Source organism: Chiloscyllium plagiosum, unplaced genomic scaffold, assembly GCF_037043375.1.
Source record: "Chiloscyllium plagiosum isolate Xiang-an unplaced genomic scaffold, Cpla_swu_hap1 HiC_scaffold_4, whole genome shotgun sequence".
Classification (NCBI taxonomy): domain Eukaryota; kingdom Metazoa; phylum Chordata; class Chondrichthyes; order Orectolobiformes; family Hemiscylliidae; genus Chiloscyllium; species Chiloscyllium plagiosum.
Genome location: NW_028270142.1, coordinates 30787162 through 30809016, shown reverse-complemented (window position 1 = coordinate 30809016; position 21855 = coordinate 30787162). Strand labels below are relative to the sequence as shown.

Below are 21855 nucleotides of genomic sequence, written 5' to 3'. Positions count from 1 at the left end.
ACATGAGGAATAATCGGTACTCACTCAAATTGCAGGATGATGACTTTGGGACGTCCAGTTGAATATTCAATAAATGAGGTACATATTGTGGATTTCTCTGGTGATTGAACTTCAGCAGTACAGAGTGCAAAGGAAAAGAAATATACCGAATTCTGGACCAAGTCTCTTTAAAGCCCAAAGTCCTCTCTGACAGGCTTTGCCAAACTGGACTACAACTCCCAGCGGCCTCAGCGGCAGTCGCCATCGCGCAGGCGCTGTCTGCCGCACTCTCTCAGAGCTGACAGGACGCTGAGAGTCAGGGACACTATGGCGGAAGTCGGTCAGGTAAATATAGGAGGACAAGGGATCTCAGAGTTGATGGTCAGTGTGATCATGCGGTCGCTTCTCAGGGAAGTGGCGAGTAACCGCGAGCAGCAGCTGGGCTGATCGAGAGCCTCTCCCTGTTGCCGGGATGGTTGAGGGCCCTCAGGACACTGTCAGTTTGTGGGAGTTTCCTGTGTCTCTGCTTAAAAATCCCACAGCGTTACAGAAGGACTAGTTTCCTTCAGCTTTCCGCTTCAATCTGTTCACGTTTGTTTCGTGCCTTTTCTAAATCTGTAATGTGCAGTGATTGCTTTCGCTTCAGAACATGCATATTGGAAAGCAAATGTAAATTGCATACTGTTACTGTCGTACCCTTGTCTATCATGGATGATGTAGTGAATATGCTCAGTGTTTAGGTGAAGTTTCATAGGTGTCTAACACAAGTGTCCCTGCTTTATCACTTGTGTCTTTGCGAACACTTTGAGATCATGATGCTCCTCCAATGTTAATCTCTTATTCATGGCCCATTTCACTTGCAGCACTATTGACAGGCTTGCCTTCAGCTACCAAGGCCCTATACTTTGAAATCTCTCCCTTAACCTTCTCAACCTCTTTATGTCTGTTTTCTTGTCAATCAACTTTTGGTCAGCTGTCCTGCTGTCGCTTTAGGTGGCTCTATTATGTTATATTTGATCATGCTACTTTGAAGCGCAAGGGATTATTTTGTGCAACAGGAGTGCTATATAAATGTGAAAGTTGAGATATTGTCTACAAATTTGCCGCTGACAATTGTTTAATGAAGCTGAGGGGACCGTCTTCCTTCTGTCTGAGCTTTGTACAGACTGAGCATTTTCACAATTAAATGAGAAAGAAGCTGTTTTAAAATAATGCTTATATAAATGATTTTTTCAAAGTCACATTGCAGCTTGACTGAGAAACAGTTTTCCAGTAGATTGCTGGTATTCAACAATGTCTAGAAAATTGCTTTCTAACCTAGCAGATATGTTTGAAAGTCTTTGGGATCGGGAGTGAATTCTGAGGTACACTTGCTCTCAAATTTCAATGTGTCTTTTAAAACCAGGTGACCCAGTGGGAACCTTCTGTCAGTAGTTCATGACAATAAGGAGTAAACATGCAACAATCCTTTCTGACTCAAACAATTCTGCTTGTCCTCCTATAGGAATTATATTGTTAAACTATAAAGGGTGCAGGACAGATTTACAAAGATGATGCTGAGACTGCAAGCTTTGAGTTATGAGAGGCTGGAATCTTTTTCCCTGGAGTGTTAGAGGTTAGAGATAACCTTATAGACGTTTATAAAATTATGACTGGACCATAGAATAAGGGGAATAGCTAGGGTCTTTTCCCAAGGGTATTAGATTAGATTAGATTAGATTACAGTGTGGAAACAGGCCCTTCGGCCCAACAAGTCCACACCGACCCGCCGAAGCGAAACCCACCCATACCCCTACATTTACCCCTTACCTAACACTACGGGCAATTTAGTATGGCCAATTCACCTAACCTGCACATCTTTGTGACTGTGGGAGGAAACCGGAGCACCCGGAGGAAACCCACGCAGACACGGGGAGAACGTGCAAACTCCACACAGTCAGTCGCCTGAGTCGGGAATTGAACCCGGGTCTCTGGCGCTGCGAGGCAGCAGTGCTAACCACTGTGCCACCGTGCCGCCCACAAATTTAGGTATGGGAGCCTAAAATTTGCCGGCATAGGTTTAAGGTGAGAGGGGAAAGATTTAAATGGGACCTGAGGTGCACCAGCGGAAGTGGTAGAGGTGAGTATAATCACAATGTTTAAAAGTCATTTGAAGGGGTACATGCATAGGAAAGATTTAGAGGAATATGAACAGAATGCAGACAAATGGGACTAGTTGAGTTTGAGAAACCTGGTCGGCATGGACAAGTTGGATCGAAGGGTCTCTTTCCATGCTGCATAACTCTATGGCTCTATTTACCAGGACAGCAAGCTAAGGAGGCAGAGGATTAAGAACTTCTGAAGGAAATGTATACAGTTGATAGTGAGGTATTTAGTTTGAGGGTAATCAAGTTTCTACAGGCAACTGAGGCCAAGACACTGACCTCCTCTTGAAGAAACTGTGCAAGACTGTGAAGATGATGGAGTTAATATCCGACAGCGATAGGCTGAAATGGATCATAGTGAGAGCTACTTTCTGATTAATGTTTATGGTGCATTAAACAATCTTTTGGGAGCAGGAACCTTTTCAATATGAAAGGTCGTATAAAGGTATTTAATTATTTCTGGCCAAAATTAAATCACAGTGTGTCAACATAAAGATCAGCCATCCAAGCTCATGCCCTAGACTCAAATGGACCAACAACTTTAACTTCTTATGAGAAGTGATACTATGTTCATGGCGTTAAATATATAATTCAGAATTTGGTCCATTATAAACAAAAACAGGAACTGCTAAAAGGGCAGTTTCTAATTTTGTTGCTGATTTCCAGTGTAAACAGTTATTTCGATTTTTATTTGATCCATTGTAAGGTTTGCAAGCAACTTGATGCTGCATTTACTTTATTTCAAGGTGGCATTCAATCATATTTCTTCTTTTAATAGACAAACCAAAAACAAGTGCTCCTCAATTTGGTACAGTCATTGTATTGGTATATAAAATGTGTTTAATTGCAGAAATAGGGTGTTATAGTAAAACATTTTAAAGCTTTCTGTTTCAGTGCTGATACGGTTTATGACAATATCAGTTAACTATTTCAGAACTTTCTAAATTCATTTATCTAACAGGACAGGTGGTATCTATGGACAGAGAATTAGAGTCAATGTTTTTGGTCTTCTGACCTGTCATCAAATTGCAACTGAAATAATAAAATCTTGGGCTGCATAAATAATCCTTGGTAGTATCTGCAATGTGAAGATCTGGCCTAATTTGCCAAATATGTCTACATTTGTAAATTACTAAATTCAGCAAGTTCTACACATAGAACTTTGTTAGTCGCCTAGGAAACTTGTCTCTCAAAACTTCTGTGACAATTCCAGCTCTAGTTTTTGTCATCTGTTGTTGTAAGAATTTGCAAATAATTATGTTATATTTTACAGGCAATTCCTCTTAGTTCAAAATATCTCTTATTTCAGCACAAAATCACCCAAATTGTCCCCACCACCTCATGTTTGTGCCAAATGATTGGTTGTTCAGATGTGATGTGATTTTTTTTATCTGTAGCCTATTATCATGATTGCATCTATTTCCCCTTTGAGGAGTTAAGTCACTTATTTTGATACAAATTGCACTTCTGAATCATACATTTTTCACCAAAATATCTTAGACATTTTGCTTTTATTGTCTGAAGTGGAGTGTTCTGCAATGAATGAATAACTTTTAATGATAGAAAGAGCATCAAACAGAGTCCTTGGATGTTCCAGGGCAAAATTAGACTATTGAGCATTAAATTTGTCATTCTTTTTCTTCACTATGCGCCACTTGGACTAATCTGACTCCCTACTCACAGCTTATTTTCATACTTCCATTGTCAAACAACTACAGAATTCATTTTAAGAGGGAACTTTGCACCAATTTTGAAATGTAACAATGAATTCTGTAGTAGCTTCATTTTGCCTCTCCAAGAGGTGACATGCTGCTCTGTGTGTGTGCATATAAAGTGTTTGGGAGGTGCTGTTGGTGAAAAGTGCTGGATAGGAGAATGGGTTTATTGGAATCTACAGATTGACAGAACAGGTTTTATAAACTTCAATTTTTCTATCCTTTTTGGTTTTGTATGTTTGAACCACTAAACAAAAAGTTGCCATTTTACTTAAATTCCATGTGAGGACCTTAAATTTATGCCCTCTTCCATCCTTTAGCTTACTCTAAAGCGCTGTCAGTACAATAATTTGCATCAGGTCATACATCATCCAATGCCTTGGTTTCCCGATCTAGTCCCTGTCTGCCAAAGCTTTGATTTTAAAATCTCCCTATCCCTATCTCCATTTCCCCATCTTTAAATTCTTCCAGTTCTATAATTTCTGAAATGTTCTTTCTCCAGTTCTAGTCCCAACACCTTCAGACCCTTGTTGGCTCTTCCTTCAACTATTTGGACCCTTAGTTCTGAATTACCCCACTCGCCCTGTCCCAAATGGCTTGGTGTAAGTTTCTGCAAGGTCACCAATGGTCACTCTGCTGAAGTGCCTTGGAATATTTTAGCATGTTAAAAATTGCCACATAATAGTCATTGCAGCATATAATGGGAGGATTTAGCCCACAAAGTTAATGCTGGATTTCTGTAAACCAGTCCAGTTAGTCACACTGACCTGTTTCTCTACAGCCCTACAGGGTATTTACCTGCAGTGACCATCCAATTTTGTTTCGAAATCATTGATTGTTTCGCTTCCACCATCCTTGTTGCCAGAGTTTTGGGTGATACAACATAACATTGCATAACAACTGTTTTTACTTTCACCCTCTGATCACTTGCCCTTACGCTGAAATCAGTATCCCTAGTCCTTGTCCCATAATCACGTAATAGGAACAGCTATTCTTTTTGAACTTTATTTAAATCTATTGGGAACAGTGAGCCCAAAACAGCTCTGAAGACATTGAATCACTTGGTATCCTGAGGGAAAAGGAATCCCCCTCAAACATCACCAGCACCTGATAGCTATAAGGGGTAGCCATGGGCCCCAGCTATGCCTGTCTCTTTGTCGACTACGTAGAACAGTCTATCTTCCATAGTTACACTGGCACCACTCCCCACCTCTTCCTCCGCTACATTGATGACTGCATTGGTACCACATCGTGTTCCCGCGAGGAGGTTGAGCAGTTCATCAACTTCAGCAACACATTCCACGCCGACCTTAAATTCACCTGGACCATCTCTGACACCTCCCTTCGCTTCCTGGACCTCTCCATCTCCATCAATGATGACCGACTTGACACTGACATTTTTTACAACCCCACCAACTCCCACAGCTACCAGGATTACACCTCTTCCCACCCTATCTCCTGCAAAAATGCTATCCCGTATTCCCAATTCCTCCATCACCGCCGTATCTGCTCCTAGGAGGACCAGTTCCACCACAGAACACACCAGATCGCCGCCTCCTTTAAAGACTGCAATTTCCTTCCCACATGGTTAAAGATGCCCTCTAATGCATCTCATCCACATCCTGCACCTCCGCCCTGAAACCCCGCCCCTCCAACCGCAACAAGAACAGAACTCCCCAGTCCTCACCTTCCACCCTACCAACCTTTGCATAAACCGCATCACCCGCCGACATTTCCGCCACCTCCAAACGGACCCCACAACCAGGGATATATTTCCCTCCCCACCCCTTTCCGCTTTCCGCAAAGACCATTCCCTCCGTGACTACCTGGTCAGGTCCACGCCCCCCCCCAACAACCCATCCTCCCCTCCTGGCACCTTCCCCTGCCACTGCAGTAATTGCAAAACCTGCACCCACACCTCCAACCAAGGCCCCAAAGGAGCCTTCCACATCCACCAAAGTTTCACCTGCCCATCCACAAATGTCATTTACTGTATCCGTTGCTCCCGATGCGGTCTCCTCTATATGGGGAGACTGGACGCCTTCTCGCAGAGCACTTTAGGAACATTTCCGGGACACCTGAACCAATCAACATTTCAACTTCCTCTCCCACTCTGCCGAGGACATGCAGGTCCTGGGCCTCCTCCACCGCCGCTCCCTCACCACCCGACGCCTGGAGGAAGAACACCTCATCTTCTGCCTCGGAACACTTCCACCCCAGGGCATCAATATGGACTTCACTAGTTTCCTCATTTCCCCTCCCCCACCTTATCCCAGTTCCAACCTTCCAGCTCAGCACCATCCTCATGACCTGTCCTACCTGCCAATCTTCCTTCCCACCTATCCGCTCCACTCTCCTCTCTGACCTATTGCCTTCATCCCCACCTCCATCCACCTAGTGTACTCTTGGCTACCTCTTCCCCTGCCCCACCCCCATCCCATTTATCTCTCCACCCTGGAGGCTCCCTGCCTTCATTCCTGATGAAGGGCTTTTGCCCGAAGCGCTGATTTATTTTCCTGCTTTTCGGAAGATGCCTGACCTGATGTGCTTTTCCAGAACCACTCTAATCTAGACTCTGACCTCTAGCATCTGCAGTCCTCACTTTTGCCAAGCCAACAGAGCACTCCCACTGAAACAGAATAGTCAGAAAGTCAGTCTTTACTGGACCACACACCCTACCCCAAAGATAACAGTCCTACTCTTGATGATATATCTCCTGGTTAACTGCAAAAGTCACTAAGTGGAACCTGGTAACTGGTTCCAATGAACAGTACTTCACTCAGGTGTGAAAACTGCACAATGCTTCATTGTTAGAAGAATGGAATTGAAAAGTAGGAAAATTCTGCTAAACCTCCATAAAATTTTGATTAGTCCAGACTTGAGTTCTCATGGACGGGTTGGACCGAAGGGTCTGTTTCCATGCTGTACATCTCTGTGACTCTATGACTCTCTATGACCATATTATAAAATGGCTACAGATACAGTGGAGAGGGTACAAAGAAAACTTAAAAGGACAATACCAGAAATGTGTGGGTATAAACATTGGGAATAGATTAGAGACTGAATCTCTTCTCTCCTCGTAGAAAGAAGGCTCGTGAATGACCTAATAGAGGCCTTTAAAATTATGAAAACAGTTGATAAAGAAGCAGTTTCCCTTGTGAAGAAAAGTACCACCAGAATTTGCCAATATAAAATAATCATCAAGAAATCAAGTAGTGCATTCAAAATTAAATTTTTTATGCAAGTAATTGTGAGAATGTGTAACTCATTACAGTAGGAACAAATTGAAGTAAAGAGCTTTCTTGTGGAACTTTGTCAGTAGCATTTTGGGAATTATGAAATGTGACACCACGTGGTTTCCCACAATCCAATGACATTGTTACTTGCTTGCACGAGCTGACATTGATCAGGCTAGATCATGCTTACTGAATCCACTTTCACTTGGCTTATTGTCACAAAGATAGTGTGACAATGAAAGATAATTGATTCTTTCATTTGAAATGGACTGAAAGGAACACTAACATCAGAGGTGTCCCTGTCTGTTTCATTACTCAGTCTGAATGTGAGTTAAATTAGCTTGTTGTCAATCTTCTGACACGTCTCCAAAGGCCGTTGATTCTGATTGTCAGTGTATGAAATCTCTCCCCTGTCTCTCTAGGGAGTCTAAGCTAAATACTATCAGCCTCTGGGGGTTTATTTATTCTGATCCTACTTCGCTTTGCTAAGCACTTCAATCCCATTTATAGTGAAGCAATGGTTTTTACATGGCATATCTTTATTTGGAGAGGGTGTCTTACTTATGTTCTTTCCTCATGAGTACTGAGGAAATAGGTATTCAGAATATTTACAACTCTGGGATCATCAATTTCAAGTTTATGAAATATTCCTTGGAGACCAATGCTGATGAAATTACCAATACAATAACTAACTAGTATTAAACAATAGACTTATAAAGTTACACAGGGCAAAAGTGAGGTCTGCAGATGTTGGAAACCAGAGTTTAGATCAGAGTGGTGCTGGAAAAGCACAGCAGGTCAGGCAGCAGCCGAGGAGCAGGAAAATCAACGTTTCAGACAAAAGTCCTTCATCATAGCCTTGATGAAGGGCTTTTGCCTGAAACGTCGATTTTCGTGCTCCTTGGATGCTGCCTGACCTGCTGTGTTTTTCTAGCACCACTCTGATCTAAACCCCACTTATAAAGTTATACATTGTGAGATTTTACTCAATTAGTTTGCAAAGTAGTGTCAGAAGTTTCTTTTTCAGAATTTTACATAGGATCTTTTAACTATAGCCATCAGGTAAATAGTCATTATTGGAGGTTAATCATTTGCACTATAGAACATCGCTGAAACGTCACTCAGGGCAGTGTCTAGGCTGAACCATCCTTAATTGCCTCATCGAGGAGCACCCTCCATCATAAGTGGGGATGTTTGCTGATAGTTGCACAATATTGAGTACTTTTCATTACTCAGATTCTGAAGCAATCCTTGTCCGTATAGGGCAAGACGTTGACAGCATTCAAACTCAGGTAAGTTGCAATTAGCATGTGTGCTACATTAGGGGTCTTGTGGCACAGTACTAGTGTCCATGCCGCTGTACCAGAAAGTCTGGGTCCAGGAACCAACTCGGGACATAATGGCTACAGAGTTTTTTTATTCGCTCGTAGGATGTGGGTTTTACTGGCTGGCCAACATTTATTGTCCATCCATGGTTGCCTTTGTGAAGGTGGTGGTGAACTGCCTTCTTCAGCTGCTGCAGTCCACATGCTTTGGGTTGACCCAAAATCCCGTGAGGGAGGCATTTCCAGGATATTGACCCAGCGACAGTGAAGGAGCAGTGATATATTTCAGGTCAGGATGGTAAGTGGCTTGGAGGGGGAAGTTACAGGTAGTAGTGTTCCCATGTATCTGCTGCCCTTGTCCTTCTAGATGGAAGTGGTTGTGAATTTGGAAGGTGATGTTTTGGTGAATTTCTGCAATGCATCTTGCAGATAGTACATACTGCTACTAAGCATCAGTGGTGGAGGGAGTGGATGCTTGTGGAAGTAGTACTAATCAAGCTGGCTGCTTTGTCCTAGATGATGTTGAACTTCTTGAATGTTGTTGGTGCTACCCTCATCCAGGCAAATGGGGTGTTTTCCATCACACTCCTGACTTGTGTCTTGTGAATGGTGGACAGTCTCTGGAGAGTCAGGAGTGAATTACTTGCAGTATTCCTAGTGTCTGACCTCCTCTTGTAGCCACTGTGTTTATTTGGTGAGTCCAGTTGAGTTTCTGGTCAATGATAATCCCCAGGATATTGATAGTGATGGATTCAGTGATGGTAACAGCATTGAATGTCAAGGTCCAGTGCTTAGATTGCCTCTTATTCGTGATGATCGTGGCCTGGCATTTGTTTTGCATGAATGTTACTTGCCACTTGTCAGCCCAGCCTGGATATTGTTCAGATATTGTTGCATTTGAACGTGGACTGCTTCAGTGTCTGAGGAATCACGAATGATGTTGAACATTGTAAATAATCAGCAAGCGTCCCCACTTCTGACCTTATGATGGAGGGAAAGACATTGATGAAGCAGCGGAAGATATTTGGACCTGTCATGCAGAGAACTAGTGCAGAGATGTCCTGGAGCTGAAATGATTGACCTCCATGACCATCTTCCTATGTGTCAGGTATGACTCCAACATCTGAGTCGACTTGAGAGTGTGGAGCTGGAAAAGCACAGCAGGTCAGGCAGCATCTGAGGAGCAGGAGAATCAATGTTTCGGGCATAAGCCCTTCATCAAAAGCAGCTACTGTGCTTTTCCAGCACCACACTGTTGACTGATCTCCAGCATCTGCAGTCCTCACCTTCTCCTATTTGAGTCAACTTGCCTGATTGAAAAATTAACAAAGCTTGGCAGTTAACTGTCAATCAGCACTAACAAGTACATCCTCCGTGGCAACTTAACAGTTCAAGTCCACTTGCCAGTCAATCAGCACTCTCCTTTCAAGAAGTATAAATGTTTGTATTCCCCTTGAATATGTATTCTTGCGAGATTTTCTGATGTGTGCAGGCCAAAATGCTTTGATAAAATGTCTTTTGTGCAGCAGTATTAAACGGAAATTAATGTCGTCAAGCAAAATTTATTTGAAATGGTACTCTTGATATGCCAGCAAAGTTATATATCTAATAAAAATGAAGTTTACTGTATTATCATAAACTCCACCAGTTTCTGCCAGTGAGTTTTACCTAAGGAAAAGTTGCACTATTTAAGTGATATCCCCTATATTGCATCTCTGTTTTTACATTGATTATGTGGACTACTTGAAACTTGTACACTTCTGGCCCCATAGGTGCCAGTTAATAAAGCTTTTGCTGCAATTGCTCTAGTATATTTGGATTTTCAAATGACATTGAATAAGGTTTCACATAAAAGGTTGCTATACTAGATGAAAGCTGGTTAGCTTGGGAATGAAATATTAGTATGGAGAGAGAACTAGCTAACAAACAGAGCCAGGATAAATGGGTCATTTTCAAAATGACAAACTGTAACTAGTGGAGTGCCACAGGGATTATTGCTGGGTCCTCCACCATTTATGATCTGTATTAAAGTCTTGGGTGAAAGGACCAATTGTGTTATGGTCATATTTTCTTATTATATAAAGACAGGCAGAAAGCATGTTGTGAGGAACTTGCAGAATCTGAAAAGAGGTATGGATATGTTAACTGAATAAGATAAAATTTGGCGAATAGAGTATTATGTTGGAATATTGAGGTTTTCCACTTGACAGGGAGAATAGAAAGTGAAGTATTGTTGAAATGGAAAGGAAACTAATGGCAGAATGCTTTAGTGCAGAGGGACCTGTTTTTCTGTATGTGTCAAAAACAAACATTAGCATGCACATACAGCAAATGATCAGGGAGTAAAATTGAATGTTAGCCTTTAATGCTGGGGGGATGGAATTTCCATTCTGGAAATCCTGCTGCAACTGTCGGGTGCATTGGTGAAATCGCATGTAGAGTAACATGTGCAGTTTATATCTCATTACTTAAGGTGGGATATAATTGCACTGAAAGTAGTTCAGAGCAGGCTGATTTCTGGGATGAAGAGTTTGTCTTATGAGGTTAAGAGGTTGGGCCTGTATTCATTGGAATTTAAGAACAGGAGGAAGTAATCTTATTGAAACTTGGAAAATTCTGAGAAGACTTCACAAGCTAGACGCTGAGACGATGTTTATTCTATAGAACTATAGGGTATAATTTCACAATAAGCTGTCTCCCATTTATGATGGAGATGAGGAATTTCTACTCTTGGAGTGTTCTTAGTCTTTGGAATTCCCTTTCTAACAAGAAGTTTGGGCTAAATGCAAATTGAAAGAACTGTGGATGCTGTAAATTAGAAACGAAAACTGAAATTACTAGATAAGCTCAGCAGGTCTGGCAGCATCAGTGGAGAGAAATCAGAGTTAGCGTTTTGGGTCGAGTGACCTTTCCGCAGAACTGAAGTTTGGGTTGGTCATTGAATATGTTGAAGATTGATTTGGGGTTTGTTAACGACTGAAGGGTTTTGGGATTGGCAAGAAAGTGCAGGTAAGGTCACAAACAGATCAATCGTGATCTTATGAATGGCAGAGCAGTCTCAAGAGCCTATACCCTCTATTCCTTAATTTTATTGTAATTTTGTTGCCAAAACAAAATTTTGACAGGATGCCTCAAGAAAGTAAAGAAGTGAATTTGGATATACTTATGCTTTAGTCACTCAACATGGTTGAACGTTAATATGCCTGTCACCCAACAAGACATTGAACTGAAGAAGGCAGTTCACCTTTATCGTCCAATTGTCAGATAAATTCTAAATAGCTGTAGATATATAGATTTATTTAATATTAAAAATCTCTCTCAATTAAACCTTATGAGCTGGGAACTAATTTGTAACATTGGAAAAGATTTGGAATTTACAGCAGAAGAGGGAATCTATTTGGCCCATCATGGTAGGCTGTGTATTCCAATCCCATTTTACTTTTTCTCCCTATGTTCAGTTGTATTATTCCTTTTCCAGTAAGAGCCACTTCCATTCTAAGTTATACACTCTAATCCCAACCTGTCTGTCTATTACAGGTGACTCAAAGCTACGAAGGGTCGACAGATGAATCTGAGGTAGGTAAATGTGCTATATTAGTGCAAACACAATTAGCAACCACTACAGCACTGCACTGGCAATCGCGAGCTTATCAGTTCTATATATGCACACCACATTGAATAAGGAGTGAGTTGCAACAATGGATAAGGAGATTTATGATGGAGATGAGGAATTTCTACTTGAGAGTTGAGAAAGTGAAAGCTAGTTTTAAAAATTTGAATGGGTTTGAAAGAATCTTGGAGAACTTGGCTTAAAGCACAAGATGTAGTTGAAACAACAAATATACTTTCTTTCCCTGACCTATCTGAGTCTTTAAACCATTTTCTAAATTGAATTCAACATCTGAGTACAACATTGTTGCTTCACCACCTCCTCAGCAACCTCCAACCACACCCACTTGCTGAGAACAACAGGGATCTTTATTCAATTGCTGGGAAAACATAAGTCCCTTCTGCACTACCTTGTACCCAGTGGTGATTTCAGAAACGCATTATTAAATTTGATACAGCCCTTGCTGTATATCTACAATGTATACTTAATGCTTTCAATTTGTATTAATGCACTGTCTTTATAAATGTAGTCTTTATAAATATAAATTTGCATCAATTTGCATTTCATTCACAATGCAGCTTAGAGATGTGAAATCTGGAAATCTTATTTGGTTCAGCTGAATTAAAGTTGCAGATCCCAATCTCCAATCGATTTCTGGGCTTGACTCACAGAATTCAGTTCCATGCTTGGAACATAAAATGAAAAGTAGGAACAGAAAAAGAATTGATGGATTTTTAAACTGCTCCTCAATCGTGGCTAGTCTTCTGGGTCACCTCCATTTGACCATTCCAAATATCCCTCTATTTCCCAAGACGCCAAAAATCTCTCAACCCTAACTATATGCAATGATGGGACATTCCCAACCTTTTTGGGTGAATAATTCTGAAGATTCTTAACCCTCTGAGTGAAAAATTGCTCCTCTCAGTTCTAAATGACTAATCTCTTATCCTGAGAAGTGTACAATTTAAATTTACCTTTTTTTACAAAGAGGAGTAAAATTTAAGGAGAACTGAATGGATCATTTTAACGGTCTTGATGTTTTGAATTAGCCATTTGCTTATCAATAGCTTTCCTGCCTCTAGTAAAAGGGTAAAGTGTTTGTACATCTAGTGAATGGACAGTATAATGCAGTCTCTAAATATTGTGTTGACATCCAGCAGAATATTTGTTTCTGGACCGAATGACCATTAGCACTGCAGTGGTAGTAATTCCTTCGTTTGAGAGGTTAAGTTTGGGCCTCAGCCAATACACGTCTGGTTGAGCACTGGTTAATGTTTAATATGGGTTACAATGGATGCAGATGATGACTATCTTTCCCACTCTATTCTAAATGCACGTTTAGAAGAAGGTACTTATAAAAATAAAATTGCAAAGAATGCAATGGGAAGCTGCTTCTGTTTCATATTTCATAGTAAGGGTAGTTTGTATCTGTGATTGGTTCTGAGGAACCTGATTAACGTTTTTGAAGAGGTATGCACACCTTTTTCGAAAGGTATGCACAGGGGACTGAACTGAAGTGCCTCTGGAACTCACTTTCCCCCTTTAAAATGCTAAATCTATATATTTGACTCGGCTTTTGGTCATCTGCCCTAACATTGCCTTATGTGTTTTGGTGTCATACCTTGTTCTATAATCCATGGAAGTTTCTTGGAGTGTTTCGGTACATTAAAGGTGCTATATAACTATTGTTGTATTTCTATGGATTTCCAAAAGGCATTGGATGAACTCCCTCTCAATAAAATTAAATGAAGTTGAGGCCCAAGGAATTGAAGATACATTATCAATCTGAAGAAGAAAAAGACTGATTACAAGGTGGAATAATAGGCAGACACTTTAATTATTAGAACGTAGTGAGTGGTAACTTATAAGTATCCTCAATTTGGAATCTCAATTATTGAGTGTATTTATTAAAGACTTGAAATTAATAATTGCTAAGCCAAATATGCCAGTATTGTGAAAAGAGGCAAATTTGCAGATATTTTAATTGACCTGTTCAGGAATATCATGATACACCACTGGGGCAGATGTGACTTGAACCCAGACCATCCGGCCTTGTGGTAGAGGTTATACCACTGTGCCACAAAATCTACAAATCACATTATACGTAGTGTAGATGAAGATTAAAATTATTAAGAGATATTCATGGATAAAATGATTGGACAATATTTATTTTCCTGTAGAAAAATCTGAGGTCATCCATTTTGGGTCTAAAAAGGGTCGACTAGCCAGCTTTCTAAATGGTACAAAACCAGTGAAAAAGCAGAATGGCGTGTTGTTTCCATGGTGCCAGGATCAGGATGTCTCAGGGAGGGTGCAGAATGTTCACACAGGGGAGAGGGGCCAGCAAGAGGTCATTGTCCATATTGGAGCCAACGACATAGGAAGGGAAAAGGTTGAGATTCTGAAGGGAGATTATAGAGAGTTAGGCAGAAATTTAAAAACAAGGTACTCGAGAATGGTAATATCTGGATTACTCCCAGTGCTACGAGCTAGTGAGGGCAAGAATAGGAGGATAGAGCAGATGAATGCATGGCTGAGGAGCTGGTGTATGGGAGAAGGATTCACATTTTTGAATCATTGGAATCTCTTTTGGGGTAGAAATGACCTGTACAAGAAGGACAGATTGCACCTAAATTGGAAGGGGACTAATATACTGGCAGGGAAATTTGCTAGAGCTATTCGGGAGGATTTAAAATAGTAAGGTGGGGAGGTGGGAGATACTGAGGAAAGAGATCAATCTGAGACTGGTACAGTTGAGGACAGAAGCGAGTCAAACAGTCAGGGCAGGCAGGGACAAGGTAGAACTAATAAATTAAACTGCATTTATTTCAATGCAAGGGGCCTAACAGGGAAGGCAGATGAACTCAGGGCATGGTTAGGAATAGAACATAGAACATAGAAGAATACAGCGCAGTACAGGCCCTTCGGCCCTCGATGTTGCGCCGATCCAAGCCCACCTAACCTACACTAGCCCACTATCCTCCATATGCCTATCCAATGCCCGCTTAAATGCCCATAATGAGGGAGAGTCCACCACTGCTACTGGCAGGGCATTCCATGAACTCACGACTCGCTGAGTAAAGAACCTACCCCTAACATCTGTCCTATACCTACCCTCCCTTAATTTAAAGCTATGCCCCCTTGTAATAGCTGACTCCATACGTGGAAAAAGGTTCTCACGGTCAACCCTATCTAAACCTCTAATCATCTTATACACCTCTATCAAGTCACCCTAAACCTTCTTTTCTCCAATGAAAACAACCCCAAGTGCCTCAGCCTTTCCTCATACGATCTTTCTACCATACCAGGCAACATCCTGGTAAACCTCCTCTGCACCCGTTCCAGTGCCTCCACATCCTTCCTATAGTATGGCGACCAAAACTGCACACAATACTCCAGATGTGGCTGCACCAGAGTCTTATACAACTGCAACATGACCTCAGTACTCCGGAACTCAATTCCTCTACCAATAAAAGCTAGTACGCCATATGCCTTCTTCACCGCACTAAAATATGGGACTGGGATATCATAGCAATTACGGAAACATGGCTGAGGGATGGACAGGCCTGGCAGCTTAATGTTCCAGGATACAAATGCTATAGGAAGGATAGAAAGGGAGGCAAGAGAGGAGGGGGAGTGGCATTTTTGATAAGGGATAGCATTACAGCTGTGCTGAGGGAGGATATTCCTGGGAATACATCCAGGGATGTTATTTGGGTGGAAGTGAGAAATAAAAAAGGAATGATAACCTTATTAGGATTGTATTATAGATCCTCCAATAGTCAGAGGAAAATTGAGAAATAAACTTGTAAGGAGATCTCAGCTATCTATAAGAATAATAGGATAGTTATGGTAGGGGATTTTAACTTTCCAAACATAGAATGGGACTGCCATAGTGTTAAGAGTTTAGATGGAGAGGAATTTGTTAAGTGTGTACAAGACAATTTTCTGATTCAGTATGTGGATGTACCTACTAGAGAAGGTGCAAAACTTGACCTACTCTTGGGACGTAAGGTAGGGCAGGTGACTGAGGTGTCAGTGGGGGAGCACTTTGGGACCAGCGACCATAATTCTATTAGATTTAAAATAATGATGGAAAAGGATAGACCAGATCTAAAAGTTGAAGTTCTAAATTGGAGAAAGGCCAGTATTAGACAGTATTAGGCAAGAACTTTTGAAAGCTCATTGAGGGCAGATTTTCGCAGGTAAAGGGACAGCTGGAAAATGGGAAGTCTTCAGAAATGAGATAACGAGAATTCAGAGAAAGTATATTCCTGTTAGGGTGAAAGGAAAGGCTGGTATATATAGGGAGTCATGGTTGACTAAAGAAATTGAGGGTTTGGTTAAGAAAAAGTAGGAAGCATATGTAAGGTACAGACAGGATAGATCGAGTGAATCCTTAGAAGAGTATAAAGGAAGTAGGAGTATACTTAAGAGGAAAATCTGGAGGGCAAAAAGAATTAAAGAGAATCCAAAGAGTTTTTACAAATACATTAAGGACAACAGGGTAACTAGGGAGAGAACAGGGCTCCTCAAAGATCAGCAAGGTGGCCTTTGTGTGAAGCTGCAGAAAATGAGGGAGATAATAAATGAGTATTTTGCATCAGTATTTACTGTGGAAAAGGATATGGAAGATAAAGACTGGAGGGAAATAGATGGTGACATCTTGCAAAATGTCCATATTATAGAGGAGGAAGTGCTGGATGTCTTGAAATGGGTATAGGTGGATAAATCCCCAGGACCTGATCAAGTGTACCTGAGAACTCTGTGGGAAGCTAGAAAAATGATTGCTGGGCCTCTTGTTGAGATATTTGTACCATCGATAGTCACAGGTGAGGTGCCGGAAGACTGGAGGTTGGCTAACGTGGTGCCACTGTTTAAGAAGGGTGGTAAGGACAAGCCAGGGAACTATAGACCAGTGACCCTGACGTCGGTGGTGGGCAAGTTGTTGGAGGGAATCCTGAGGGACAGGATGTACATGTATTTGGAGAGACAAGGATTGATTCGGGATAGTCAGCATGGTTTTGTGCGTGGGAAGTCAAGTCTCACAAACTTGATAGAGTTTTTTGAGGAAGTAACAAAGAGGATTGATGAGGGCAGAATAGTAGATGTGATCTATATGGACTTCAGTAAGGCATTTGACAAGGTTCCCCATGGGAGACTGATTAGCAAGGTAAGATCTCACGGAATACAGGTAGAACTAGCAATTTGGGTACAGAACTGGCTCAAAGGTAGAAGACAGATGGTGGTGGTGGAGGATTGTTTTTCAGACTGGAGGCCTGTGACCAGTGGAGTGCCACAAGGATTGGTGCTGGGTCCTCTACTTTTTGTCATTTACATAAATGATTTGGATGTGAGCATAAGAGGTACAGTTAGTAAGTTTGCAGATGACACCAAAATTGAAGGTGTAGTACACAATGAAGAAGGTTACCTCCGATTACAACGGGATCTTGACCAGATGGGCCAATGGGCTGAGAAGTGGCAGATGGAGTTTAATTCAGATAAATGCAGGGTGTTGCATTTTGGGAAAGCAAATCTTAGCAGGACTTATACACTTAATGGTAAGATCCTAGGGAATGTTGCTGAACAAAGAGACCTTGGAGTGCAGGTTCATATCTCCTTGAAAGTGGAATTGCAGGTAGATAGGATAATGAAGAAGGTATTTGGTATGCTTTCCTTTATTGGTCAGAGTATTGAGTACAGGAGTTGGAAGATCATGTTGTGGCTGTACAGGACATTGGTTAGGCCATTGTTGGAATATTGCGTGCAATTCTGGTCTCCTTCCTATTGGATAGATGTTGTGAAACTTGAAAGAATTCTGGAGGATTTGAGCTATAGGGAGAGGCTGAACAGGCTGGGTCTGTTTTCCCTGGAGCGTCGGAGGTTGAGGGGTGACCTTAGAGAGGGTTACAAAATTATGAGGGGCATGGATAGGGTAAATAGGCAAAGTCTTTTTCCTGGGGTCGGGGAGTCTAGAACTAGAGGGCATAGGTTTAGGATGAGAAGGGAAAGATATAAAAGAGACCTAAGGGGCAACCTTTTCACACAGACAGTGGTACGTGTATGGAATGAGCTGCCAGAGGTAGTGGTGGATGCTGGTACAATTGCAACATTTAAGAGGCATTTGGATGGGTATATAGGAAGGGTTTGGAGGGATATGGGCCGGGTGCTGCCAGGTGGGGCTAGATTGGGTTGGGATATCTGGTCGGCATGGACGGGTTGGACCGAAGGGTCTGTTTCCATGCTGTACATCTCTACGACTCTATAAAACCAGAAACCATGACAGTCCACAGTAACTCCTGATGGGTGCAGGTCCAAACCTTGTTCCATACAATGTCTTATTCGTAGTGCAAGGCAAACTTATTTAAATGCAAAGACCCTTTAAATTTCCTTGTGATAATTTAAATGGACTGATGTGTGTGTGACCTGCATAAGGACATTTGAGTTGCTGCACAGCTAAACGGGAACTTTGTGTCCAAATACATGGATCATTAGAATGTCAGGAACAGATACAGAAGATAACTTGAATAGTTACTGAAGTATTGCTATTTATATTCAGAAGATCAGGACGCAAGTGGTCAAAATCATTCTCCATCCGTACAAAACCTTGGTTAAACAACACTTGGAGTGTAGTGAACAACACTGGGCACCTCACCTCAGGAACAATATAAGGGTGTTAGAATAATTACAATAGTATAATGTATAAATCTAAAGCAAGCCAAATACTTTTTTGTATGCCTGTTGGTAAAAACAATTTTTTTAAAAAAGTTTTCACACACAAAATTGAAATGAGACGGCAGCGTTAGGCATTAAATGAGAATAAGACTAAGTTGGTTCTGTAGTTCAGATTGTGAATTTTCATTCTCAAGTTTCGGGTCCTGCCTGTTGCAGTTTGTGCATCCTGCTTCAGGTATAATTAATAAAGCCTTGTAAATTCTGTGCAATCTTATTGTTTGCCTCTTATTTTCAAAAGACTTAGGGCTTTTCAGACTGAAGGCCAGTAACTAGTGGTGTGCCACTAGGATCCGTGCTGGATCCACTGTTTTTTGTCATTTACATAAATGATTTAGATGTGAACATAGGAGGCATGGTTAGTAAGTTTGAAAGTGACACCAAAATTGGAGGTGTAGTGGACAGCAAAGAAGGTTACCTCAGAGTACACCAAGACCTTGATCAGCTTGGCCATTGTGCCAAGGAGTGGAAGATGGAGATTAATTCAGATAAATGCTCGGTGCTGCATTTTGGGAAAGCAAATCTTAGCAGGAATTATACATTTAATGGTAAGGTCCTGGGGAGTTTTGCTGAACAAAGAGACCTTGGAGTGCAGGTTCATAGCTCCCTGAAAGTGGAATTGTAGGTAGATAGGATAGTGAAGAAGGCGTTTGGTATGCTTTCCTTTATTGGTCAGAGTATGAGTATAGGAGTTGGGAGGTCATATTGTGGCTGCAATGGACATTGGTTAGGCTACTCTTTGGAATACTGTGTATAATTCTGGTCTCCCTGCTTTTGGAAGGATGTTGTGAAACTTGAAAGGGTTCAGAAAAGATTTACAAGGATGTTGCCAGGTTTGGAGGGTTTGAGATATAGGGAGAGGCTGATTAGGCTGCTGCTGTTTTCCCTGGAGCGTCGGAGGCTAAGGAGGCTAACCTTATGGAGGTTTACAAAAGCATGAGGGTCATAGAAAGGGTGAATAGCCAAGCTATTTTCCCTGGGTTGGGGGAGTCTAAAAATAGAGGGCATAGGTTTAAGCTGAGGGGTGGAAAGGTTTAAAAGGAACCTAAGAGGCAGCTTTTTCATGCAGAGGATGGTGTGTTTATGGAATGAGCCACGAGAGGAAGTGGTGGAGGCTGTTGCAATTACAACTTTTAAAAGGCATCTGAATGGGTACATGAACAGAAAGGGTTTAGAGGGATATGGGCCAAATGCTGGCAAAGGTGGTTAGATTAGTTTAGGATACCTGGTTGGCATGGATGAGTTGGACCAAAGGGCCTGTTTCTGTGCTGTACAGCTCTACAGAATTATGACTCCATTAATGATAGGTATTTTGCAATTGTAACAAAAACTGATCACAGATGTGTGGAAATGCCATGAAACTGTCGTCGTTAACAGCTTTGAATGAAGCTACACGAAGAAGAACATTACTGCAATGAAATATGGATAAAATCACCATATCTTCTGATGTTGAAAGATTTTAGAAATGATCCAAAAATGTGAAAACATGCAAAATGCATTATGAAAGATGCAAATACTTAGCATCTACAGTAGGGATTGTATTTACTGGATTCTACGCATTTCATGTGCATGATACAAGATGTGAGACTGTGTGGATATTTAAGAAATGCTGTCTGAAAAGAATACTGAAATTCCATTTGAAACAGCTAAAAAAAACCTCTTTCTTTCGCAAGTACGTGATTTTTCTTTTTGTTCTTTCACACAATGTGGGCATCACATGGCAAGGCCAGCATTTATTGCCCTAAAATATCATCTTCATCTATTCTGAGTGCTTCTAGTAACAGAGTATCTTCCTCCATTGCCACGGACTGGGCAGCATCTCTCTCCTAAGTAAAGACAAATGCAAAGTATTAATTTTATACATCAGCTATGTCCTTGCTCTAATGTTTAGATTCCTTTTATTGTTCCCTGTTATAGAATCCCCACAGTGTGGAAAGAGGCCATTCAACCCATCAAGTTTGCACTGACCCCCTAAAGGGCACTCCACTTTATTCCAACATCCACGCATTTTACTATGATTAACCCACCTAACTTGCACATCTTTAGACTGTGGGAGGAAACCAAAGCACGTGGCAGGAATCCAAGCAGATACGGAGAACAGAAGTAAACCTGGGTCCTGATGCTGTGAGACAGCAGTGCTAATCACTGAGCCACTGTTCCTGTCCTTTTCTCTTTTACTGTTTATGTGCCTTGGAAGACTTTGGAATTTCCTTTTTGTGTTAGTTACCAGTCTTCTATCATAATTCCTTTTCTCTTCTACTAGTTGCTTTATTACCTTCTGCCTGAATAATTTGCACCCAGCCTGGTTTTCAATCATATTTCAACCTGATACCTGTCATTCTTTCTCCTTAATTTCTATCACCTTTTTCACCTGGATTAGTTGCCCTACTTTCCAATTTGAGGGAATATACCTTGACTGTATATAAACTATCTCTTCTTTGAAGGTTGTTCATTGTTCAGCCTCAGTTTTACTAGCCAATCTCTGGCTCCAGTCTATCCCAACTATGTTCTTACCCCAGTGAAGTCGGCTGTTCCCCAGTTAATTCATCTTTCTCTGGAATGTCCAGTATCCTTTTCCGTTATTATCCTACCTTATGATGCAATGACCCCTGATTCCTAAATGTTACTGCATTGACAGTTGATCTGCCTGACCCAATTTGTTCCCAAGACTATCAGTGACTCCTTTCTTGATTGACTTACGTTTTGCAAGTGTTCCTTGTTGCCTTATTTGGCTAAATGATGTCTTGACGGCAAGATGATTACAATAAGGTCAGGAGTTGAGTAGCCCTAGCAGATTCCATCTGAGCATCGGTGATCAGGTTACTCCTGAGCAAGTGCCACTTGATAGCACTATTGGTGATGCAGTCGTCTTATATGAAGAGCAACATAACACTAGGGTAGATATATGTTGATGGTGCTTAGAGGTTTGTGTTTGTCCTTTAGCAAAAAAAACGGAGTTCATTGTCAGTACCAAAATCATTAAACTGGATTTTTTTTAGTCATTCATTGAATGTGAACATTTCCCATTCCCAAGTGTTCTTAAGAAGGTGATGATGCATTGTTATTTTTTAGCTGCTGCAGCCCAAATGATATAAGTATAGGGCCTGAGAGAGG

General features: G+C 41.3%; 1 protein-coding gene across 1 annotated transcript in view; it reads left to right on the top strand.

The window, feature by feature from the left end:
- The first annotated feature begins 250 nt into the window (after window positions 1-250).
- vps41 (VPS41 subunit of HOPS complex) overlaps window positions 251-21855 on the top strand; it is a 168655-nt gene continuing 147050 nt past the window's right edge. Inside the window, exons 1-2 of the mRNA XM_043688929.2 lie at window positions 251-324; window positions 11937-11975. Coding sequence (XP_043544864.1) covers window positions 307-324; window positions 11937-11975 — 57 coding nt within the window. The 5' untranslated portion in view covers window positions 251-306. The remainder of the gene's footprint in view (window positions 325-11936; window positions 11976-21855) is intronic.